Here is a 20,661-nt window from a genome sequence, read left to right as displayed (position 1 = left end):
AGTAAAAAGAAAATCAAGTGCCAGTTTTATTATTTTTTTAAAAACCTAGACATCCTTGAAATAATAAGAACATATTACCTCTTTAATTTTAAAAACACCTAATAAATAAAATGTCTTAAAACTCTGTTTTAAAATATATGAGGCTGTACATGAGAAATAAAAATTGAATTAATTTATGATTTTGCTCTGAAGATTGTTCTATATAATTTCTAGCTTAATTTCCTATGTGAGACACAACATAATTTGTACCATTAAGTGGAACTTTCTACACACAGTGCTGTTAAAGAAGTGTATTGAGACAATTAGTTGAAACAAACCATATTTTGGACCAGATAAGCATCTACGGTATAGGAGAAAAATTGAAAGGTAGATAATGACACATGTATTTTTGTGACGTTCAAATAATTTAAACATATTTTTATATAAAAAAAGTCTGCATAGTTAAAATATTGTAAAATAATAAATATCTTTGTATTTTTAAAATAATATTGTTTACTTATTTTTATAGACTTTGGATTTGGTATTTTAAAAGAAATATTTATTCCCTTGAAAAGCCATGTAAAACAAATGTTAGCACCTGTGTTTAAAAGAGTTTTTATGTATTATGAAAAAAATTAAACATTGCAAAAGACCTCAAGGTTACATATTCCACCTCCACCCCACAAAATGAGATTTCTGGCTCGATCCGAAACCCAGAACTCAGTTGTTCTGAGGATCTGTCCCCCACAAAATTGTTGTAGTTACATTGCCAATACTGGTATCGCCTTCCTTGTCTGAAAGCCAAATCTTTAGTGGTCCATCACTACACTTTTGATGTCAGAACCACCAAACGTGGTGATAAGTCTTACTTTACTAGCTGAAATATTGGGCATCCATAGGTAAACGGCATTTCCAATGATCTTACAATAGGAGAAACTAATTATCCTTATTTATTGCTTTTTACTTTTTTCAAGCACAGATAATTAGAACCTCAACTTTTTATGTGCTATAGAGTCAAAGTAAAGCTTAATCGGATAGAAAACAAGTAATCCCATCGAGCTTTGGCAAAATTATCCTTTGTCTGGTGATCATGGGGATATATTTTTATATATATAAAAATAAATATAAATAAATAAATTATATGTGTAATATATATATATATATATATATATATATATATATATATATATATATCACAAGATAAACTTCAGAAAGAAATGGCCAGCCTAGCCTTTGGTCATAGGGATTTTTCCATTTCTCTGGGTGTCTCACCTGAAGTAATAATAGTATTTGAACCAGTTTTCTTAGACTGCCTTCCAGAAATAACTCATTCCTTTTCCCTTTCTATCAAAAGATTCATTAAGTTTCTTGGACCCATACCTGGTTTGAACTTTGGCTCCATGGTACAGTAGCTATATGACCTTTAACAAATTACTTAAGCTTACTGGGAGTCAGTTTCCTCACTAGTAAGACTATTCATTTCAAAGAAATATGGTGAAGTTTAAATGAGATTATGTGCTCCATGCTGAGAAAGTCTGGGCATCAATAAATGTTTGTTGAATCTGAAGTCTAAAAATTAATATTTGTTAGGAGCTGCCGAACGAGTTATGAAGCATCCATTATTTCTGCAATAGTTCTGTCCTAACAAAGTTCATGGAAACTTTGATTCAGTCTCTTAAGAAAATAAATTTAAGTTGCTATTTCTTTACTGTTCCTTTTTTTTGCATTTTGGGCGAGAGAGTCCTCACAATATTTTATAATTTTATCATCCCCAGTAGAAATCCATTTCTACACCTCCAGCTCAATCTTTATTTGGCTCCTGAGTTTATGTTTCTTAAGAGCTGTATCTGTTTCCTAAACACAGGAAAACTTGGTGTAATTTTATAGTCACTACGTGAACAATTACTTGCTAACATTGCTATTTGGAAAGCTTCATCTGCTCAAGCTGGATGTTTAGGCAGCCCCAGATAGTAGTAAGTAGGTGATGACTGTCTGTTCTCCCCCCATCCAATCTTGACCTCCCCTGTACAGAACACACACACACACACACACACACACACACACACACACACTCACTCACTCACTTAGAAATTCTTAAGGACAACCCAAATAAGTTGAGAAGAATAAACTATACATTAAGAAATATACATGATATTGGTTTGCCTATACTAATGGCCAGGATAAACAGTCACACCTCTTTTTCCTCCCCTAAATATCAAATATGATATGTATTACTTCTGTCCTTTCTTTCCCTGGAACTTTGCAGATATCATTAAAGTTCCAAATGAATTGATTTTGAGGTAATCAATAGGGATTTATTTTGCTAGGCCTGACTTAATTAGGTAGAAATTTAAAAAAAAAAAAAGGCTGGAGAAACTCAGCCCTCTCTAGGCTAACAGCTCTTATTGCTGACTTGAAATAAGTGGCCCGTTAGGGATGCCTACTTGGTAAGGAATTTCAAGTATGCCTCTAGGACCTGACAGTGACCTGCTAGGACCTGAGGGTCACCTTCAGCTAACAGCCAAGGTGTCAAGCAGCTGCATTGAACTGAATTCTGACTATACCTGACTGAGCTTGGAAGTGGATTCTGCCCCTAGTTGAGCTTCCGTATGAGAACACAGCCCAGCCAACTTCTTAATTGTAGCCGTGTGACTCTGATTAGAGAACCCAGCTAAGGTGTACTCAACCCCATGACCCACGAAAACTCTGGGATAATAGATGTGCAGTGTTATAAGCCACTAAGCTTGTGATAATTTACTATGTAGCAACAGTGAATGAATACAGTGTTTCTTGTTGCCCTTTATAACCTGTAATCATTTACACTGGAATTCAGTGTTCACCCCAGACTTGTCTGAATATATATATATACATATACACACACACACACGTACATATATACACGTATGTATATACCATACATATATATATATACACCAATTCCTTACTATCTCATTCTCTCTCTATATATATATAGATATATATATATACACACACATATATACATATATTACATATATGTGTGTGTACATATCTCATTCTCTGTCTCTCTCTCTCTCTATATATATATATATATATTTGTGCTATACAATGTGTGCTATATAATTTTATCACATCTGATCTGCAAATTTGTGTGTAAACACTGTGGTCATTACACTGAAGAGTTTCATCAGCACAAGTAAAGTTACCTTTTAAAATCACATCTGTGTGAATGACATGCCTGATCAAACCAATCCCCTGAGCCCTAAGCAAATCAGACATCACCTCCTCCAGACTCTGCATATATACCTGGCTGGCATCTGTGGTAGGTGGGGACCACCTCTTTTGACTTTGGAGCCTCCCCCTCCCTCTGTCTCTGTACAGGGGAGCTTCTTCCTTCTGTCTTCTCCCTTCTTGCCAATTAAACTCTCCCCTCCTTAAAACCACACACACACACACACACACACACACACACACACACACAGAGAGAAAGAAAAGAAAACACATCCACCTCCCTCCTGCACCCTTAATCTCCACCACTGACCTTTAACCAATGACAACCACAATTCTCTATTTTTAACATTTTGTCATTTCAAAAATGTTATAGACAAGGAATCACAGTGCATATAAACTTTTGGTATTGGCTTTTTTCACTAAGCATAATTTTCTCAATCTTCATCCAAATTTTTGTGCAGATAAATACTCAGTTCTTTTTTATTGCTGAATAGTATTTCACCGTACAAACATGTCACAGTTTGTTAACCCATTCACGTGATGAAGGACATCTGAGTTTTTTTCAGTTTGGAGATCATACAAATAAAGCTGCTATGAACATTCATGCATTCTTTCTAATATAAACATAAGCTTTTATTTCTCTCGAGTAAATGCCAAATAATGTAACTGCTGGATGATAATACCATGTTTAGTTTTATGGGAAACTGCCAAACTATTTTCCAGAGTGACTACCATTTTATATTCATACCAGCAATGTATATGATCCCGTTTCTCCACATCCTCACTAGTGTTTGTTGTTGTCATTTTTTACCTTAGCCATTCAAATAGTTAGGTAGTAGTGTCTAATTATTATTTTAGTATGCATTTCCATGATTGCTAATGATATTGAACATCATTCACAGATCTATTTTCCATCTGTGAATCCTACACAGTACTCACTACTAGAGCCTTCAGTTCAAGTCACCATTATTTCTCAAATGGATACAATTTCTTCTGAACTGGTCTTGCATTTCTGTGCATTGCAAGTTACCTAGAATCCACAGTTTTACTCTTGTAATGGCGGAGTAGCTAGGTGTAGACCAGTCCCTCTTCCAGTAACAATCATAAAAGCTGAACAAAATACAAACAAATCTGTTTGACATCTTTAGAGAGTTACTCAGCTAAGAGGTCTTGAAGGATTATGATCTTGGAAAGAAGGGAACGGCAAAGATGTGGGCTTAATATTGAGCGGTGCTTTTCTGTTTAAAATATTTGCTGATTCAAGTTAGCAGTTGAGTGGTAGCAAGCTAACAAGATAAACAGACAGCAGTGGTTCAGGAGTTGAGCAGAACGTAATCATCTGTGAGTGCGGATGGGAGATGTAATTCAGAGTCCACCAGAGAAGAGGAACCCTAGTGAATATCTCTGGATTTCACTGTGACTCTAAAAGAGCTTGTCTCCAAAAATATGGGTAAGTTGAAATATACCAGCCTTCACAAGACCGAAGAACAACCTCCTATCAGCTCAACCCCTGGTGGGATTACACATATCTACTCCCCAATTAGTTGCCTATAAGAAACTAGTGGATCCTGGCCAGGAGCAGTGGCTCATGCCTATAATCCCAGCACTTTGGGAGCCTGGGACAGGTGGATCACTTGAGGTCAGGAGTTCAAGACCAGACTGGCCAACATGGTAAAACCCATCTCTACTAAAAATACAAAAATTAGCCGTAGCGGATCCTATCTAAAGTAAAAAAAAAAAAAATCTCATCTAGGCAAAAGCTTCAAAATTACCCTGGAATATATTATAAACCAGTCACCATTTAATAAACATTACATCAGGGACCATACACAAAATGGTCAAAATACGACAGAAGAAAAAAATGTCCGTAAAAACCAACAAGAGATGTCAAGAAGAGATTGGTGTTATTCAGATATAAATTTTAAAATAGTTACAATTGATTAATATGTTTAAAAATTTAAAGAGGGAGAATTTCAGCCAAGAACTGGAAACAAAAAGAATCAACTAGACATTGCATAGCTTAAAAAAGGATAATCGAAACTAAGAACACAATAGATTGCTTAACAATAGATCAGCAAAGAGATCAGCAAACTTTTTCTCGTCCAGATAGTAAATGTTTTAGGCTTTGTAGGCCATACAGTCTCTGCTGAAACTATTTCCCTCTGATTGGACTGCAAAAGCTGCCATTGACAATACACAAATGAGTGGGCAGAGCTGGGTTCCAATAAAGCTTTATTTACAAAAACAGATTACGTAAATGATTATACATAATCACAGAAGGAAAGAAAGATGAAAATTTGGAAAAGACTCTAAGAGACATATGGCACATGATAAAATTTACAGAAAAAAAACAGAAGGAGAATAAAGCAGATGTAATATTCACAGAGATAATGGCTAAGAATGTTCCAAACTGGATGAAAAACTTCAAGCCAAAGACATGAGTCATACAACAAACCCCAACCAGAAAGTATGAACAAGACAACTTAAATTCTAAGAGGTACTCTTCATTGCAGCCCAAGTAATTTCCTAAGGTGGAAATATAATTATCCCACTTCCTTACAGAGAAAATTCTGTTTATTCCATAGCAGTACTGGGGATCATAGTCTCACTTTTAACTTGTTCTGTAAAACCTTCAGAACCTGGTCCCAGGACAACTCTCAACCTCATCTGTGGACTCTCCTGCTCTATGTTCCTGCCACCATGAACTTTTAACTGTTTCCTGATCTGCCCAGTCAGTTTCATTGATTTGCCCAAGCTGCTCTCTCTATCTAGAATTTGCTGTCATCGATTGTCTTCCTTTAGAACAGCAAATCATCCCCAAGTCTCAGCTCAAGAGTTACTTTCTCTTTGACGCCTCTCCTGACTCCTTCCCCTTGCTGACAGAATTGACTCCAGCCTTCTCTGTCAACCACTGCAATCCAAGCCTCTGTCATCTATCACCACCTCTGTAGCACTCAGCTCCCCTATCAGTCTGTAAACCCCTTGAAGACAAGGACTATGCATTTCTTATTTACATAAACCCTCAGCACCTAAAACAACATCTATTTCACTATATAAAAAGCCCTCAGTACAATATACATGCATGTATATATGTGTGTATGTGTGTGTATATATATATATGTGTGTGTGTGTGTGTGTGTGTGTATGTATGTATGTGTATACATATCTGTGTGTGTGTACATATACATGGAGTCCAGGTAGAAAATCTGTCTCCAAATACATCAAAATTATTACCTCCTACTACCCCTATGTCAAGCACCGTGACTGCTGGTTGTTCAGAAAAAAAAGCTGCAATATCAAGTAAGAGGAGAATTGATTGGGCAACACTCTACTTTCAAATGATCTTAAAACTGAAGCCAAGTGTGAAAAGACACTCCATCCCTGCCACCAAATGGCATTCTACACATTTCCTTAATGTCTTTCCGCCATAACTTCTACTAGATGGGTATGTCTTTATCGTCATTTTACTAATTAGAAAATTGTGGCCCAGACACTTACTAAAATCATAGCTAACGAGACAGAGCTGTGTTTGCGACCTTTGTCAACCTGATTCCAAAACCTGTGTTTTTTCTACTTTGCCACGCTGTCTTCTGCCCTGGAATTGACTCTCCTTGAAAACTGAGACCCAGCCCAGGCCACTGAAACTTCTTGAGTATCAGAAGCATATAAAACAATTCTCCATGGCTGCCTGTCTTGAATTGTGATACCATTATCCTCTTACAGACCAATTGGTGTGAAATCAGATCCTGCCTGGGAGTGGGAAAAAGAATAGAAAGGGAAGACACCGGCTCCAAGCTCGGCAAGACACAAAAACTTACTGGAGTTCTGCAGGGGCCTGTTCAAAGTCTGGGTATGTTCTGTCATTTGGCAAGAATTAAATAGAGCCTTGTGTCCTCTAAGATTATTCTGTTACCTTCAGGATTAGGTTACCCATCATTATATTTAACCTATGGGAAAAGCCAACACAAAGCTCTGCTAAAGATGTAATAGGAAGCATATAATAAAGAACACTAATGTCAAAGAGATACAAGTTTCCCACAGAGAGCTGGTGCTGAATGAATTCTTTCTGCTTCTGCCTACCATCCCTGAGGGGAACTCAGCCTCAGAGGCCCAAACGGATTCGAGAAAAGCAGCCCCGGCTGCCTAGAGACAGATACAGGTGCTCTGCTCTTATTCATTCACGATGAAGAGGATGCAGGAAGAAGGGAAGGAGGTTAGAGCTGACCTTATCTCACTTACTCTGTATGAATTCCAGAAGGCCCTGGGGAACCTGAGATTCCTAGACTTACTCCCTTCTCACATTTCCTACTGGAAATCCCTCCAGCTGGCGGGATGCTAAAATAGGTACCATTTAGCCGGCTAATGAAGTCCATATGCAATTGTTAGAAATATAATTGACGCTTCAGACTTGGGATCTGCATTTTGCTTTGCACAGTTTTCTGCTGCCCAGCATGGCCGCCTGACGGGAATGCTTCTGTTTTCCAAATTTCTTTGCCCTGGCTGGAGTTAAAAGTAGACGCTTGATGTGCTAATGTCAGCTTATAATAATACCTATATGTTATGCTGATTACATAAAATAACATTTGTAAAGCAAAGTGCCAGACACACGGTGGCACTGTCTAAATCAGAACGGTTATTTACAATCTGTCTTCTACCCGCCTTTTCCAGGCTCATTTCTCAGGACTCTGTTCCTCCCTGAGGCCTGGTCCAGCACACCTTAATGTCTATCCACACTGAAATAGCCATTGTTTCAGGCAGATGTGAGTCCCTTCATGCTGTCATGACTTCATATGTGCCTGTCAAAGAGAATGCTACTGTGGCCCCAGGGTGAAGGAAGTGGTTTTATCTCCTGAGCAATAAAATCAAGGTTTATGAGGATTAGAGAATAGCCTAAGTGAACTTGGACTTTCTTGGCCATATTTAATCCTTTTGACTTTTGGGACAAAGTTGGCACAAAAGAAGAGAATTCAGAAAGACACTGAAACTTTAGTGTGTAAACAAATCACCAGGATGATTTGTTAAAATGACAGGTTGTCTGCAAGGTTTTCCGCTTACAGATAGGGGACATGGGGAAATTCAAGTCCTTCTGTTATTCATGTAACACACACACACACACACACACTCACAGAAACACAGTAATTGGCTAAATATGTAAATAACACAAGGACATAATTTTGAAGACAGAATAGTATAATAGTATATGATACTGCAAAGAATGATACCATCAATTTGCAGCTAACAGCCTCTAATCACCTGGATTTTAAAATAAGATGATAAGGATAGATGTGTCTTCTTTCTAGTTGATGTATGGTGGAGTAGTAGGAGCACATTTAGAAGGCAATAACATGTGAATAGCAATTACTGTTAACCGAGGAAAAGTACAAAGAGCTCTGCTTGAATTACATTATGCATTGCTTATGACAGCTCCATGAAGCAAATGTATACATATGTATGAATATATTGTTATATATAATTACCAATGTATATGTAGATGTGCACATACTTACATATACCAATCTTACACACAAGAAAGTCTCAGAAAGGCTAAAAAAGGTGACTAAGATCACAAAGGGTCAAGTCAAGATTCAAATTCAGTGCCCCCTGATTAAAAAACCTGAGCTCTTAACCACAACTCTCCACAGTATTTTCCAATGATATTAAAATAGAGGCCACTGTGAAAAGCCCTGCACTCATCTGAGTACTTCAGTAAGCTCCTCCATAGATATTGAAGGTAGAGACTCAACTCCACAGTCTCCCTCTGACTTGGAAGCAAAATTCAAGTAGTGAAGCGTATTGCATATTTATGTTCCTGTATCTTGTTCTTGAAACAGCAGCAGACTGTTCATGCTGTCTCAGGATCCACTGGATTCACAGAGAATGGGAAGGCAATTCTCCTGTACCGAGGGTTTGCTGTGTGCAAGGAACAGGGCTGGAGACTTAACACATTGCATTTCCTTCAATAAAACGAGCAAGGTGAAACTTCGGTCTAACGGGAACTGAGAGAAAAAGCTTCTTCGCTGTGCTGTTCTCAATCCTTACCTGACTTTCCTTAGTGAGAGGAAGGGCACATTTTGTTCACAGAAGGGCATTTATGAGGTTGTGATTTCACCATCTCAGAGAAAGTCCCTGAGTCGAGTCCGCGTCCTCTGCTGCCCCTGTGCACGCTGTGTCTGAAGGTCCGTAATTCAAGATTAATATTTGCTTGAAATTGCTTATCCCCTGTGAAAGTGCCAGTGTCCAGGAGTGGTGGCAGAGTCACGCTGGAAACACTTATCTTAGATCTGGATGTATGTGGTTAGAAAAACTCAACGTGAAGTTAGGATGGTGCAGACCAGAGACAAAGAGATGTCGGCTGTGTGGGAAAGGGTTCGAGAGATGCTGGAACACAGAATGAGTCCCTGGACCACACTTGAGCTTCATGGCAAATACGTGGTCCTTTTATCTTTTCTTTTTCCCTCCAGTCCTTCCTCCCTCCTGCCAAGTTATCTGCCCCAAAATATGTTTCTATGAGCTGTTAGTACTTCCACCAAGTTGGCCCAAGGCTGCCTCTTTCTATATTGTATGCCCAGCCTAAAGGTTCCTCTGTACACACTAACCTAACTAAATGTAAGCCGACTGTAAGCTACTGTTGTGCCAATCACTGAGTGTTGGCCAATCACAGGTGGCCAACTGTTCAAACCCTATTCAAATAAGGCAAACGCTGAGCTGTAATCAATCTGGCTGTTTCTGTCCGTAAGTCTTCGACCACACAACAGGATTGAAGCCTCTCTGAATCTATTCGGCTTCAGTAACTGCCCGATTTGTGAACTGTTTTTTACTCAATTCAACTCGATTAAATTTAATGTTTCTAAGGGTTTTACCACTTTCTTCGCTTTTCCAAAACGCCGGTTTGTGGACTGGTTATCTAAGAACCCATGGGAGAGGATTTTTGGAAAACAGGTATTTTCAGGCCTTGCTCTGCAAATCCTTTAATCCGGTAATTCTGGAGTGGGGCCCAGGAAGCTGGATTTTAAGTGATTCAGAGGCAGAGCCAGATTATCAGCTTCTGGTGACCTTGGAAACAGCAATACAGCAATTCTAGAAACTTCCTTCATGAGCTTTCTCAATACCCTGAATGCCTGGAGACTCACAGGGAGGCTATATTAATATTTCATGTCTTCTAAATCAGTTTTCAAAAGTCATTAAGCCATAAAATTTGATTTCCCTGAAAGGTAAACATTGGCTTTATCCACAGGGCAGCACATAGAGACATTTGGAGTTTTGCTGCATTTCTTCTATTTTCCACCCTCATATCACCCAGAGGCAGGTATTATTTAATCCCTCAAGTTACCAGCATCTCACTTCCCAGGCTTCTGTCTCCATGCCCTTCAATAACTCAGGCATCCTAAATTATTAACCAGCTCAGCTTCATCCTCTACTCTTTCTTCTAAGAATGTTTTCATTACAATGATCAGGGTTCAGAAACACTCTTGCCCCTCTTCCTGTAGAAGGGTTGACATCTCTTAATGCAAAGGAGGAAGGGTCTGCTGATCTCCTGGCTTGATTCTTACAAAAGTCGTTTATTTTAGGCTGAGCCTTGATCAAAACAGAGCAAAGTTTATGTTCATAAAAACACATTTCAATAAACCCTACAAGTGAAAAAGGTGGAAGATGATGGCCTTTATCTTCAGCGACCATTTTTTCAGCAGTCTCTGGGAACTGGCTTTCATAAGTCAGTGAAATGTCAGATACTAGAATACACAAATACATCTTCTATCTCCATGCTTGGTGACATCCCCTTGGTAGCTTGAAAATGGCCACAGTTGGAGTGTTTACACTATAAAAATGAGCAAACTGCTACGAATCAAGTCTTCCTTGATCAGAAAGCTGGTTTGCCAGCACCCTGCTGTGCCAGCCTTCCTGTATCATCTACTTTGCTTCCTAAATAGCTATCTTCCTGGTAATCTTGCCTTGTAAAGCTGGCTGCTTTGAATATTCACCAGACCAAGTCTACTACAAATTCACAAATTTATGTATTGTACCCCAATTGTAAGCCTATCCCTCCCTACAAAACTATCACCATCCTAACCTTCAGAGTAATTCCTCCTTGCACTTCCATATTGCTTGATTATCTAGTGTATGTCTATACGTTTTACAGTACTTGCCAACTTAAAAAAATGTGATATGCCTGTTAAGTTTCTTTTAATCTACAAGTTCCCCTTTTATTCCTTTATTTTTCTTACAATTTATCTATTGAGAAACATAAACCTTTGACACACTGATATTCCCACAGCCTGAATTTTACAGATTGAATACTCATGGTGCAATTTAACACATCCTTCTGTCCTCTGTACTTCCTGCATGCTAGCATCTAGATCTAAAGGCTTGATCAGACTTGGGTTTGATAATTCAGGAAAATAAAGGTGGCATTGTGGTCTCTCATCAGAAGACATAAAATATCCTGTTGTTTCTCTCCTTATGACGTTCAGTCACTGATGCCCAATGCTTAGATCCATTTATTCACTGGAGATTACAAAATGCCAATAATCTCATTCTCTCATTTCTTCTTTTCACGCATCAGCAGAAATACTTTGAAAAGATATTTTTTCTCTCACCTGCTAATTAGCAACCCATGGCATAGACCAAATAGAGAAACACAGAATAAATGGTTGATTTTTCTCCCTTTTTAAACCAACTTTTTATGAGTTGATTCCCTTACCTCTGCAGTTTAAAAAGTTCAGTTGTTCTAATAAACTAATAAAACAAACAGATGCATAGACGCCAAAATACATCGATTTCAATCCAGAAGCCAGTATCCTTCTTCATTAAAAAATACTCAAAGGATTTCTACGGAAATCAGGGACAATAGAAGAATGTTCATTCATGGTGATAATGAACATTAGGTTTTTTTTCTCCATTCTGGAGGCACCTGTCAATGTTATTAACCAACTGTTATTAATTAGAGGTGAAAGCCTTGGGAAAGAGGAGGTAAACTTGCCACTTGTAGTACATAATATGATTGTGCTCTTGAAACATACTAGAGAATCAGCTCAAAACACCATTAAAACAACACAAGAACTTAGTGAGTGCCCACCTCAAGGCAAATGCCCACCTCATGCTCCCATGTCAGTCATTTGCCTTTGGTTGCCTTCCTCCTCTGCCCCAGGGGTGAGGAGGGAGGATGCAATCTCCTGACAAGGTGATTTCCCCTTAGTACCACTGACCCTGGGAAGGGAATGTGGGTAACGGCACCAACCTTGTCCACCGCACTCAGTACAGCCTGTGCTTATGACACAGTATATCAACCCTGAGAGCAAAACATAAAGAACCACAACACCAAATTGCAAAGAAGAGCCACATAACAGATATGAATATGAATAAATATGATTAGGAATATGTAGAGGAATAAATATATGTATAATAAATAGATACAAACATACAAACTATTAATATATAAAATACACATATTTAATAATAATATATTTATACATATTGCATAAAAAGTAGGCTTTGTTTTTAAATAAATACACTTAAGCCCTTTACTCACCAATATTTGCCATTTGGAAGGCAAACATAGCCTGGGCTATAGAGTCAAAGAGACTGGTTGCAAGTTCTAGCTCTCCAACTATGACATGGAAAAATTGTCTAATTTTAGCCTCAATTTTCTCTTCTGTGAAATGGATACAATTATTTAATAAAAGCCTACTTTAGAGGGTAGCTATGGAGGTTAAAAGAAACCCTGTATCAGTATGAACAGCATTGCCTGAAATGTGGTACAAGCTCATCAAGCTTTAGCTTATTGTTCCTTTGTCAGTGTTTAATCTAAGTTTGACCCTCTTAAAAAATAGGCAAGAAATAAACAAATAGCTACACACAAAGCCTGTGCTTCATTTAATACTGCTCTAACTCCAGAGCCAGCATTTTCTCTTTAAAATACCTTGACTTCCTGCCCCTACCCCCTGCTGCACCTGTGAGCTCTGAAATACATCACCTGCCTCAACCCTGAGACATTAATATATAGAAAATAAATTAAGCCTTCTCATTAACCATAGAAAACTAACACTTATGGCCTGGTTGTAATTTTAAAGAGAATTTAGAGATGCTAAAATTGTTCTTCATATAAAATTTTGAAAATATATTTATCAAATTATATATCAATAATAATTTCTTTCCAAATAAAAAAGCATTATATACACATTGTAAACATTTTACAAAATACAGCTAGCAAAATACTAAGCAATTCAAATCCCCCCATGTAGAAACACAAAATATTATCATTTATGCTTATCTTTCTAGACTTTTGGTGTACAAACATTTATTACTCGATTATTTTAATACAAAGCTGTATTCACAGTGCATATAATGTTTTGCAACTTTCTTTTGTCATTTCAGAGGATATCACATCTTTCTAGATTATTAAAAGTATTGTATCTTATTTAAATTGCACAGAATAGACAATAGATATGGATATGAATAAATATGATTAGGAATGTGTATAAGAATAAGTATATGTATAAACATATAGATACAAACATTACACAAAATATTAATATTATATAACATATACATATTTAATAAAATATATTTACCCATATTGCATAAAAAGTAGGTTAGTAGGTTTTGTTTTTAAATAAATCAAATTTATATACTTTTTAAAACAATTTCCTTGACATTGTAATTGAAATTCTATGCAGATTTTAAAGTGCAGAATGATTATCATTACACACACATATACATATATATATTTAAATCAGTTTAACAACTGCTTTTAGTACCTGCTGGAGAAAAGCATCATAGGTGTTATACAGATGGATAAGAAACAGATGCTGTTAGAAAATTCTCCCAGTCAACACGTAGAGAACAGATCTGGGCACAAATAATTATAATATAAGAGACATAAAATGTTAAAATGATTGTACTAAAAAACACCAGAAAGAAAGAGATCATATTCTCTAAAGGTAAAAAGGAGGAGGAGAAAGAAACCTATCACAGAGGAAATGGAATCTTCTCTAGTGTTTGTTGGATGGAGAATGGAAGGAAAAATATTTTGGCTGAGAGAAAACATGAGCAAAGACTTAGTGCAGCTATAGTCGCAGTGAGTATGCTCCCAGATGAATTTCAAATTGATTTAATTCCAAACACTGACATAATTTTCTGAACTGTGTTCACTATTAAGACATTAGGTGGCAACAACCGTTCATGGCACCTTTAAAGTTGTACTTATTGTGACAAACCCCTCATTGAAGCCAACTGAAGTTGATTTCCCTGAACACTACACACACACACACACACACACACACACACACATACACACACACACAGTCACACATGCAGAGTTGGCCCTTTATATCCATGCATTCTACATCGAAGGATTCGATCAACAATGGATTGAAAATACTCCAAAAAAATTATTACTGCAGCAAAAAAAAAGTAGTCTTCCTTTTCTTGTAATTATTCCCTAAACAATACAGTACAGCAACTATTTTCATAGCATTTCCATTGTATTAGATATTATAAGTAATCTAGAGATTATTTAAAGTATTCGGAAGCAGATGCAAAGGTTACATGAAAATACTACAACATTGTATGTAAGAGACTTGAGGAGCATCCACTGATTTTGGTATCCACGGGAGGTCCTGGAACCAATTCCCATGGACACCAAGGGACAACTGTATACATACCCACACACAAACACACACCTGTATATTTAGATAGTTTATCTTAGAATGTTTATGCATCCTTTGGAGTATATTATATATGTATTTCTTTATTTACATACATATATTATTTTCCTTTGAAACAGAGTTTGTGGTATAATAGGAAGTGATTGTACCTCTTAGTGGATCTTAGGGCGGAAAACTTACTTGGTTATGGGTGTGCTCACCCTGCCCCTGATCATAATAACTGGACTAAAATGTGCTTGCTGGAATTCTCAAGTCATCCGTAAGTCCAGAGAGTAACTAAATTCCCTATTAGACAGCCAATTTGTTGTGAGGAAAATTAAGTTATTATTGCCTCTTGAATGTCAGCTGGCAGGCTCCATCTCTGGCTAATGCCTGTAATTATACAAACAGCCTTCTGAGCACAGCCCGTATGGCAGCTGCATATGGCATTTACAGTTGTTATAATAACACAACAGCCAGCCAAGAAGCGCGGCACCTCTAACCCGCAAGTGACCTGCTAATTAGAAGCTGTGTGGGGTTAACAGAAAGAGCACCTCATATAGGGCAGTGTGTTGTGAATGTAAACACTGACCCCAGTAAACGGGAAAATGTATGCCAGGAGGAGCTTACTCATTCCCTGCCTGTGTTGGTCAAACAAATGGGGAAAACAGACACTCAACAGAAAGACCTTGTAAAATTAATATAACACTGAGAAGAGGGAATCTGGTATCCTTTCCCCACAACTGCTCCTGCATCCCCTGAATCGTAACTATAGAATTAATCTTTGGGTTTGGACATTGAAGTTAAATGTGTCTAGTCCCAAGACCCGGCTCTCCATCTTGGCTCCAACAATCTCTTCTCTCGTTCCATTGCCTTATCTCATTTATGGTTGCCCTAAAGCGCCTTTTTGTTTCCCACTCAGAAGTTTTGTTTGTTTGGCTTTCTGTGCTCAGAAGGTTGTTTGTCTAATTACACTATTATCGAGCCCCATGTTGAAAAGTATAATGCTTCCTAATATTTCTCTTTCTTCTATCCAACTCCTTTAAAATGCTGTGTATCTGTGTCTAGTTCCTTACAATCTTAATTCCAAGTTCTGCTATCGTCAAACATTCGAAAGTTGTTCTTAACAATTGCCATTTACAAAGGCACCAAACAGCTTAGATGACACAAATACCTATGGATTGTGAGAACTGCTCACATGGACTCTGCTCACAGTTTATTTATTTTCTTTTTCTATTTGCCTCATTGTAGCAGTAATTTTTTCTCTTAATCTTTCTTCCTAATGAAATTAAATTTCTTTTCTCATTTCCCTTATACAACTTTTATCATTTATGTAACAAATTAGATGATGATAATGTCACGAAGTGAACAGATAACAAATTAGATGATCACTTACCAGAAAAACAAATGTTCATTGGGTACACTAGTAGTTTAAACCTGCTTGGTAATAATAATTAATGGTAATAGCAATATGTATTAGGTGTATAATCTGAACACTTCACATGCACAATCTCATTCTATCCTCATAATAACTATTATGCATGTTCCATTAATACATCATTTTATAGATTAGAGAATGGTTCTTAGAGAAATCAGTATTTGCTTACAGTCTCACAAACAGTGTAAAAGCTAGAAATCAAGTGGAACGGATCTTACTGCACAACGGAAGCTCTTCTCCACAGTCAGTTAAGAGCTCACTGCTCAAAACTCTGATCTCCTCATGGATACAGGCAGAATGATCTCCAAGGGCCCCTTCAGTCCTATAAAATATGAGGAGACATAGAAATATACAATGCAATCCTCAAAAAGCTTCCCATCTACTTATAAATTGGAAGACAAAAGCAATTTAAATCAATGTGTGTGATATTTGGTAATTCACCAGTTTTTTATTGATTTTTGAAGTCTTTTTATTTAAGAAGTAATTTGAGGCTTTCCATTCAAGGTGGCGGATCCATCACATGCCTTCCCTTCCTCTTCTCTTTTGACATTCAGGGAAATGTCCATGTAATTATGCAAGGAAATAAACCCATAGCTACATAAGGGGAATGGCTGACGCCAGGGGACAGGCAATTCCAGAAAAATTTTGGATGTCAGAGGCAGATGGGAGTGTGTAAGGAGTGAAATAGAGGACAGAACTGGGCATCTGAGCAGAAGCCTCCAGGTAAGGAGGATTCCATTGTCCAAGTGGATGCATGAGAATCCATGATTTTCATTTTTCACTTTTTAGCACCCTACTTTTTTCTTTTTTTTAACATTTATTTTATGTTCAGAGGCTTATGACATAGGTAAATTCATGTCACGGGAATGTGTTGTACAGACTATTTCATCACCCAGGTACTAAGCCTAGTACCGAAACAGTTATTTTTTTTATCCTCTCCCTCCTCCCACCCTCTACCCTCAAGTAGGCCCCTATCTGCTGTTCCCTCTTTGTGTCCATGTGTTCCCATGTGCTGATAAAAATCAGCAGCCTGGAAAAAAGAAAGGCCAGGTAAGTGAGCAGAAATAACCCAAAATAATCAGGTAAAGTAATAACGAATAAGATAGTTCTATGTCTTAGCCTCAATAAAATTTGAGAGGAAATCAATCTATTAAAAATACGATGCTGATTCACAACAGCAAAGACATGGAATCAACCCAAATGGCCATCAATGGTAGACTGGATAAAGAAAATGTGGTACATATACACCATGGAATACTATGCAAGCATAAAAAAAAACAAGATCATGTTCTTTGCAGGAACATGAAAGGAACTGGAGGCCATCATCATTAGCAAACTAATATAGGAATAGAAAAACAAATACCACATGTTTTCACAAATGAGAGCTAAATGATGTGAACACATGAACACAAAGAGGGAACAATGGGCACTCGGGCCTACCTGAGAAGCCCTTTACTTTTCATTTGGGCTTACTAGTACCTGGGTGATGAAACAGTCTGTACAGCAAACCCCCATGACTTGGATTCACCCATATAACAAACCCCTGGGCATAAAATAAAAGTTAAAAAAAGAACCAAAAACTTAACAAAAGAAAAAAAAAAGGGTGCTAAAAAGTGAAAAATAAAAATACATAAAAGAGTTATGAGAAATTAAAATTAACATTGCCAAAGTATCAGTAGAATGATTACAAGATAAAGTACCTCTCCTAAAACGTAGATCAGAATTATAGAAGTAGACAGAATGAAGAAGGCAAGTAAGAGTTAGTTGCAGGCAGTCAAACATCTTAGTAAAAGAAATAACTAGACAAGAGATCAGAAAATGGAGGCCAGGTGTTGATGGGTCAAACCTGTAATCCCAGCACTTTGGAAGGCTGAGACGGGTGGATCACATGAGGGCAGGAGCTCGAGAGCAGCCTGGCCAGCATGACGAAACCCCATCTCTACTAAAAATACAAAAATTAGCCAGGCGTGGTAATGCATGCCTGTAATCCCAGCTATTAAAGAGGCTGAGGCACAAGAATTGCTTGAACCTGGGAGGTGGAGGTTGCAGCGAGCCAAGATCACACCACTGCATTCCAGTCTGGGCAAGAAAGAAAAGAAAGAGAAGAAGAGTGGAAGGAAGGGGAGGTGAGGGGAGGGGAGGGGAGGGAATGGGAAGGGAAGAGGAGGGGAGGAAAGGAGAGAAAAGAAAAGAAAGAGAGAAGGGGAGGAAGGCAGGAAAAAGAAAAGGAAAAGGAAATGATCAAATGTGTCATAAAAGAAACTCAGGGAAAAAATAGAAAATTATTCAGTATAAAAAGAGTGTAGCGTTAAGATTAAGATAAATGACAGAAGACCACATCCAAAACATTGTCAGGAAACTTAAGAACAGCATGGATTTAACAAAATAAATAACGTCTGAAAGCTTCCAGAAGAGAAAGGGGGGTGGGGGGAATCTTATCTCTCAAAAGAAGCAACGATCTGATTTCTCATGAACACCGTTAGCTGTTAAAAGACACTGCCTTCATGGTTCTGAGGGTAATTTTTAAAACATATACCTCATGTTTTAGAACATATGTAGATGTACAGAACAATTTATAAGATAGTATACAGAGTTGCCACAAACCTGTCACTCAGCCTCCTCTGTTATTAATATTTTACAATCTTTTTGTTACATTTGTTACAATGGTACATTTATTACAAGGAATGAACCAATACCAATCATACATACTCAGATGTCCTTAGCTTCCACCCAATGTCCTTTTTCTGTTCCAGGGTCCCACCCCGTGTACCACTGGTCATGTCTTCTTAGACTACCTTTGACTGTGACAGTTTCTCAAACTTCCTTGTGTTTAATGACCTTGACAGTTTTGAGGAGTACTGGTCGGATTTTGTAAGATGTCCTTCTCTTTGAAGGTGTCTAATTTTTTTTCCTTATGGGTAGACTGAGGTTAGAGGGTTAGGGGAAGAAGATCACAAAAGTAAAACGTCATTCTCATTACTTCTTACCAAGGATAAATACTACCAATGAGACATCACTATGGATGTTGACCTTTATCATCTGGCTAGGGTGAGGTTTGTCAGGTTTTCCTGTAGTAATGTGATTTTTTCCCCCTTTTCATACTGTACTATGCATAGCCCACGTTTAAGGAATGTGGACTCATGATACACCTCCATGAAAGTAGGATATCCATATAAGTTATTTAGATTACATGATTCAGACTACAGCTGCTAAGAGATTTGCCTCTCTCCCCCATTAATCAATCATTTCTTTATATCAGTTTGGACTCACTGATATTCATTTTATAATTTGAGTTATAATCCAATATTGCTTTTTCATTTTGTCCAAATTATTCCAGCTTTGGCCATAGAAGCTCTTTCCGTTGGCTTCTGTGTACCTTTGACATAACCCCATCAATGTGTGTTGGTTGTGTTTTGGTTTCTTTTTATTTTTTTAATTTTTGGTTTTTGAGTACCTCCTTACTTTCTATCATGTCAAGTTACTCCAGGCTCATCTTATATATTTCCTGACCTGATCCTAAAATCAGCCGTATATCCAAAGAGCCTTTGCTTCTTTTATTGAAAATGGTATTCAAAAATAAGATCTGAGGAATGTGTGTTCCTTACTCCTGGGGTATTATTGCTTCCAGGCTCTCTAAGCTGACACAGAGAGGAAATATATGTGTGTATATTATTATATATTTATGCACACATCTATAAATATTTCTATAGGTAACCATCTGGGTCTACATTAAGCTAAATATGAATTAATACTGATGTCTCCAGCTATAATTCACTACCATATGGATTATTCTAGCTCCCTCCTTGCTTATCCATAAACTACCATTCCCACAGTAAAAAACCTGATTCCCACTATCTGCCATCCAGTTACTTGATTGTTCAATTCTGGTACACATATACAGTATCAGAATTGTTAACTCTACACCCATGGGAAGCAACTTTATCAACTATAGTACTTCTGTGCAGTTCCTTTTACCTTTAGAATTACAGAATCCACCCATTTTCAAAGTTACTTAGGTCTGAACTTTTCGTGTCATAAACTTCACTGGGGTTGGATTCGTTTTGTCTAATTTTCACACATCAAAGTTTACTGTAACATTCTAAGTTCTGTCAAATGCATCACGAAAATGGTATCCACCATTATAGTATCAAACTAAAGAGTTTCATTACCCTAAAAGATTATCTAGGTTTTTACCTGTTCAGTCCTTCCCACCTTCCCCCAAACATGGTAGCCACTGGTGTTTTTGCTAGTTTTCTATTTTCCAGTACGTCATAGAGTTGGAATTATGTGATATGTAGACTTTTCAGATTGCTTTTTTTCACTTAGCAATATGCATTTAAGATTCCTCAATGTGTTTTCATGGCTAGATTGTTCATTTCTTTTTAATGTTGA

At 37.4% G+C, this 20,661-nt stretch overlaps 1 protein-coding gene across 1 annotated transcript in view; it reads right to left on the bottom strand.

The window, feature by feature from the left end:
• LOC104651592 (uncharacterized) overlaps positions 1–20,661 on the bottom strand; it is a 226,075-nt gene that overhangs the window by 24,411 nt on the left and 181,003 nt on the right. Inside the window, exon 6 of the mRNA XM_074389101.1 lies at positions 16,488–16,591. Coding sequence (XP_074245202.1) covers positions 16,488–16,591 — 104 coding nt within the window. The remainder of the gene's footprint in view (positions 1–16,487; positions 16,592–20,661) is intronic.

This window comes from Saimiri boliviensis, chromosome 17 (genome assembly GCF_048565385.1).
Source record: "Saimiri boliviensis isolate mSaiBol1 chromosome 17, mSaiBol1.pri, whole genome shotgun sequence".
Classification (NCBI taxonomy): Eukaryota; Metazoa; Chordata; class Mammalia; order Primates; family Cebidae; genus Saimiri; species Saimiri boliviensis.
Note: the sequence above shows the minus strand (reverse complement) of the source record. Positions and strands in the feature narration are given on the sequence as shown.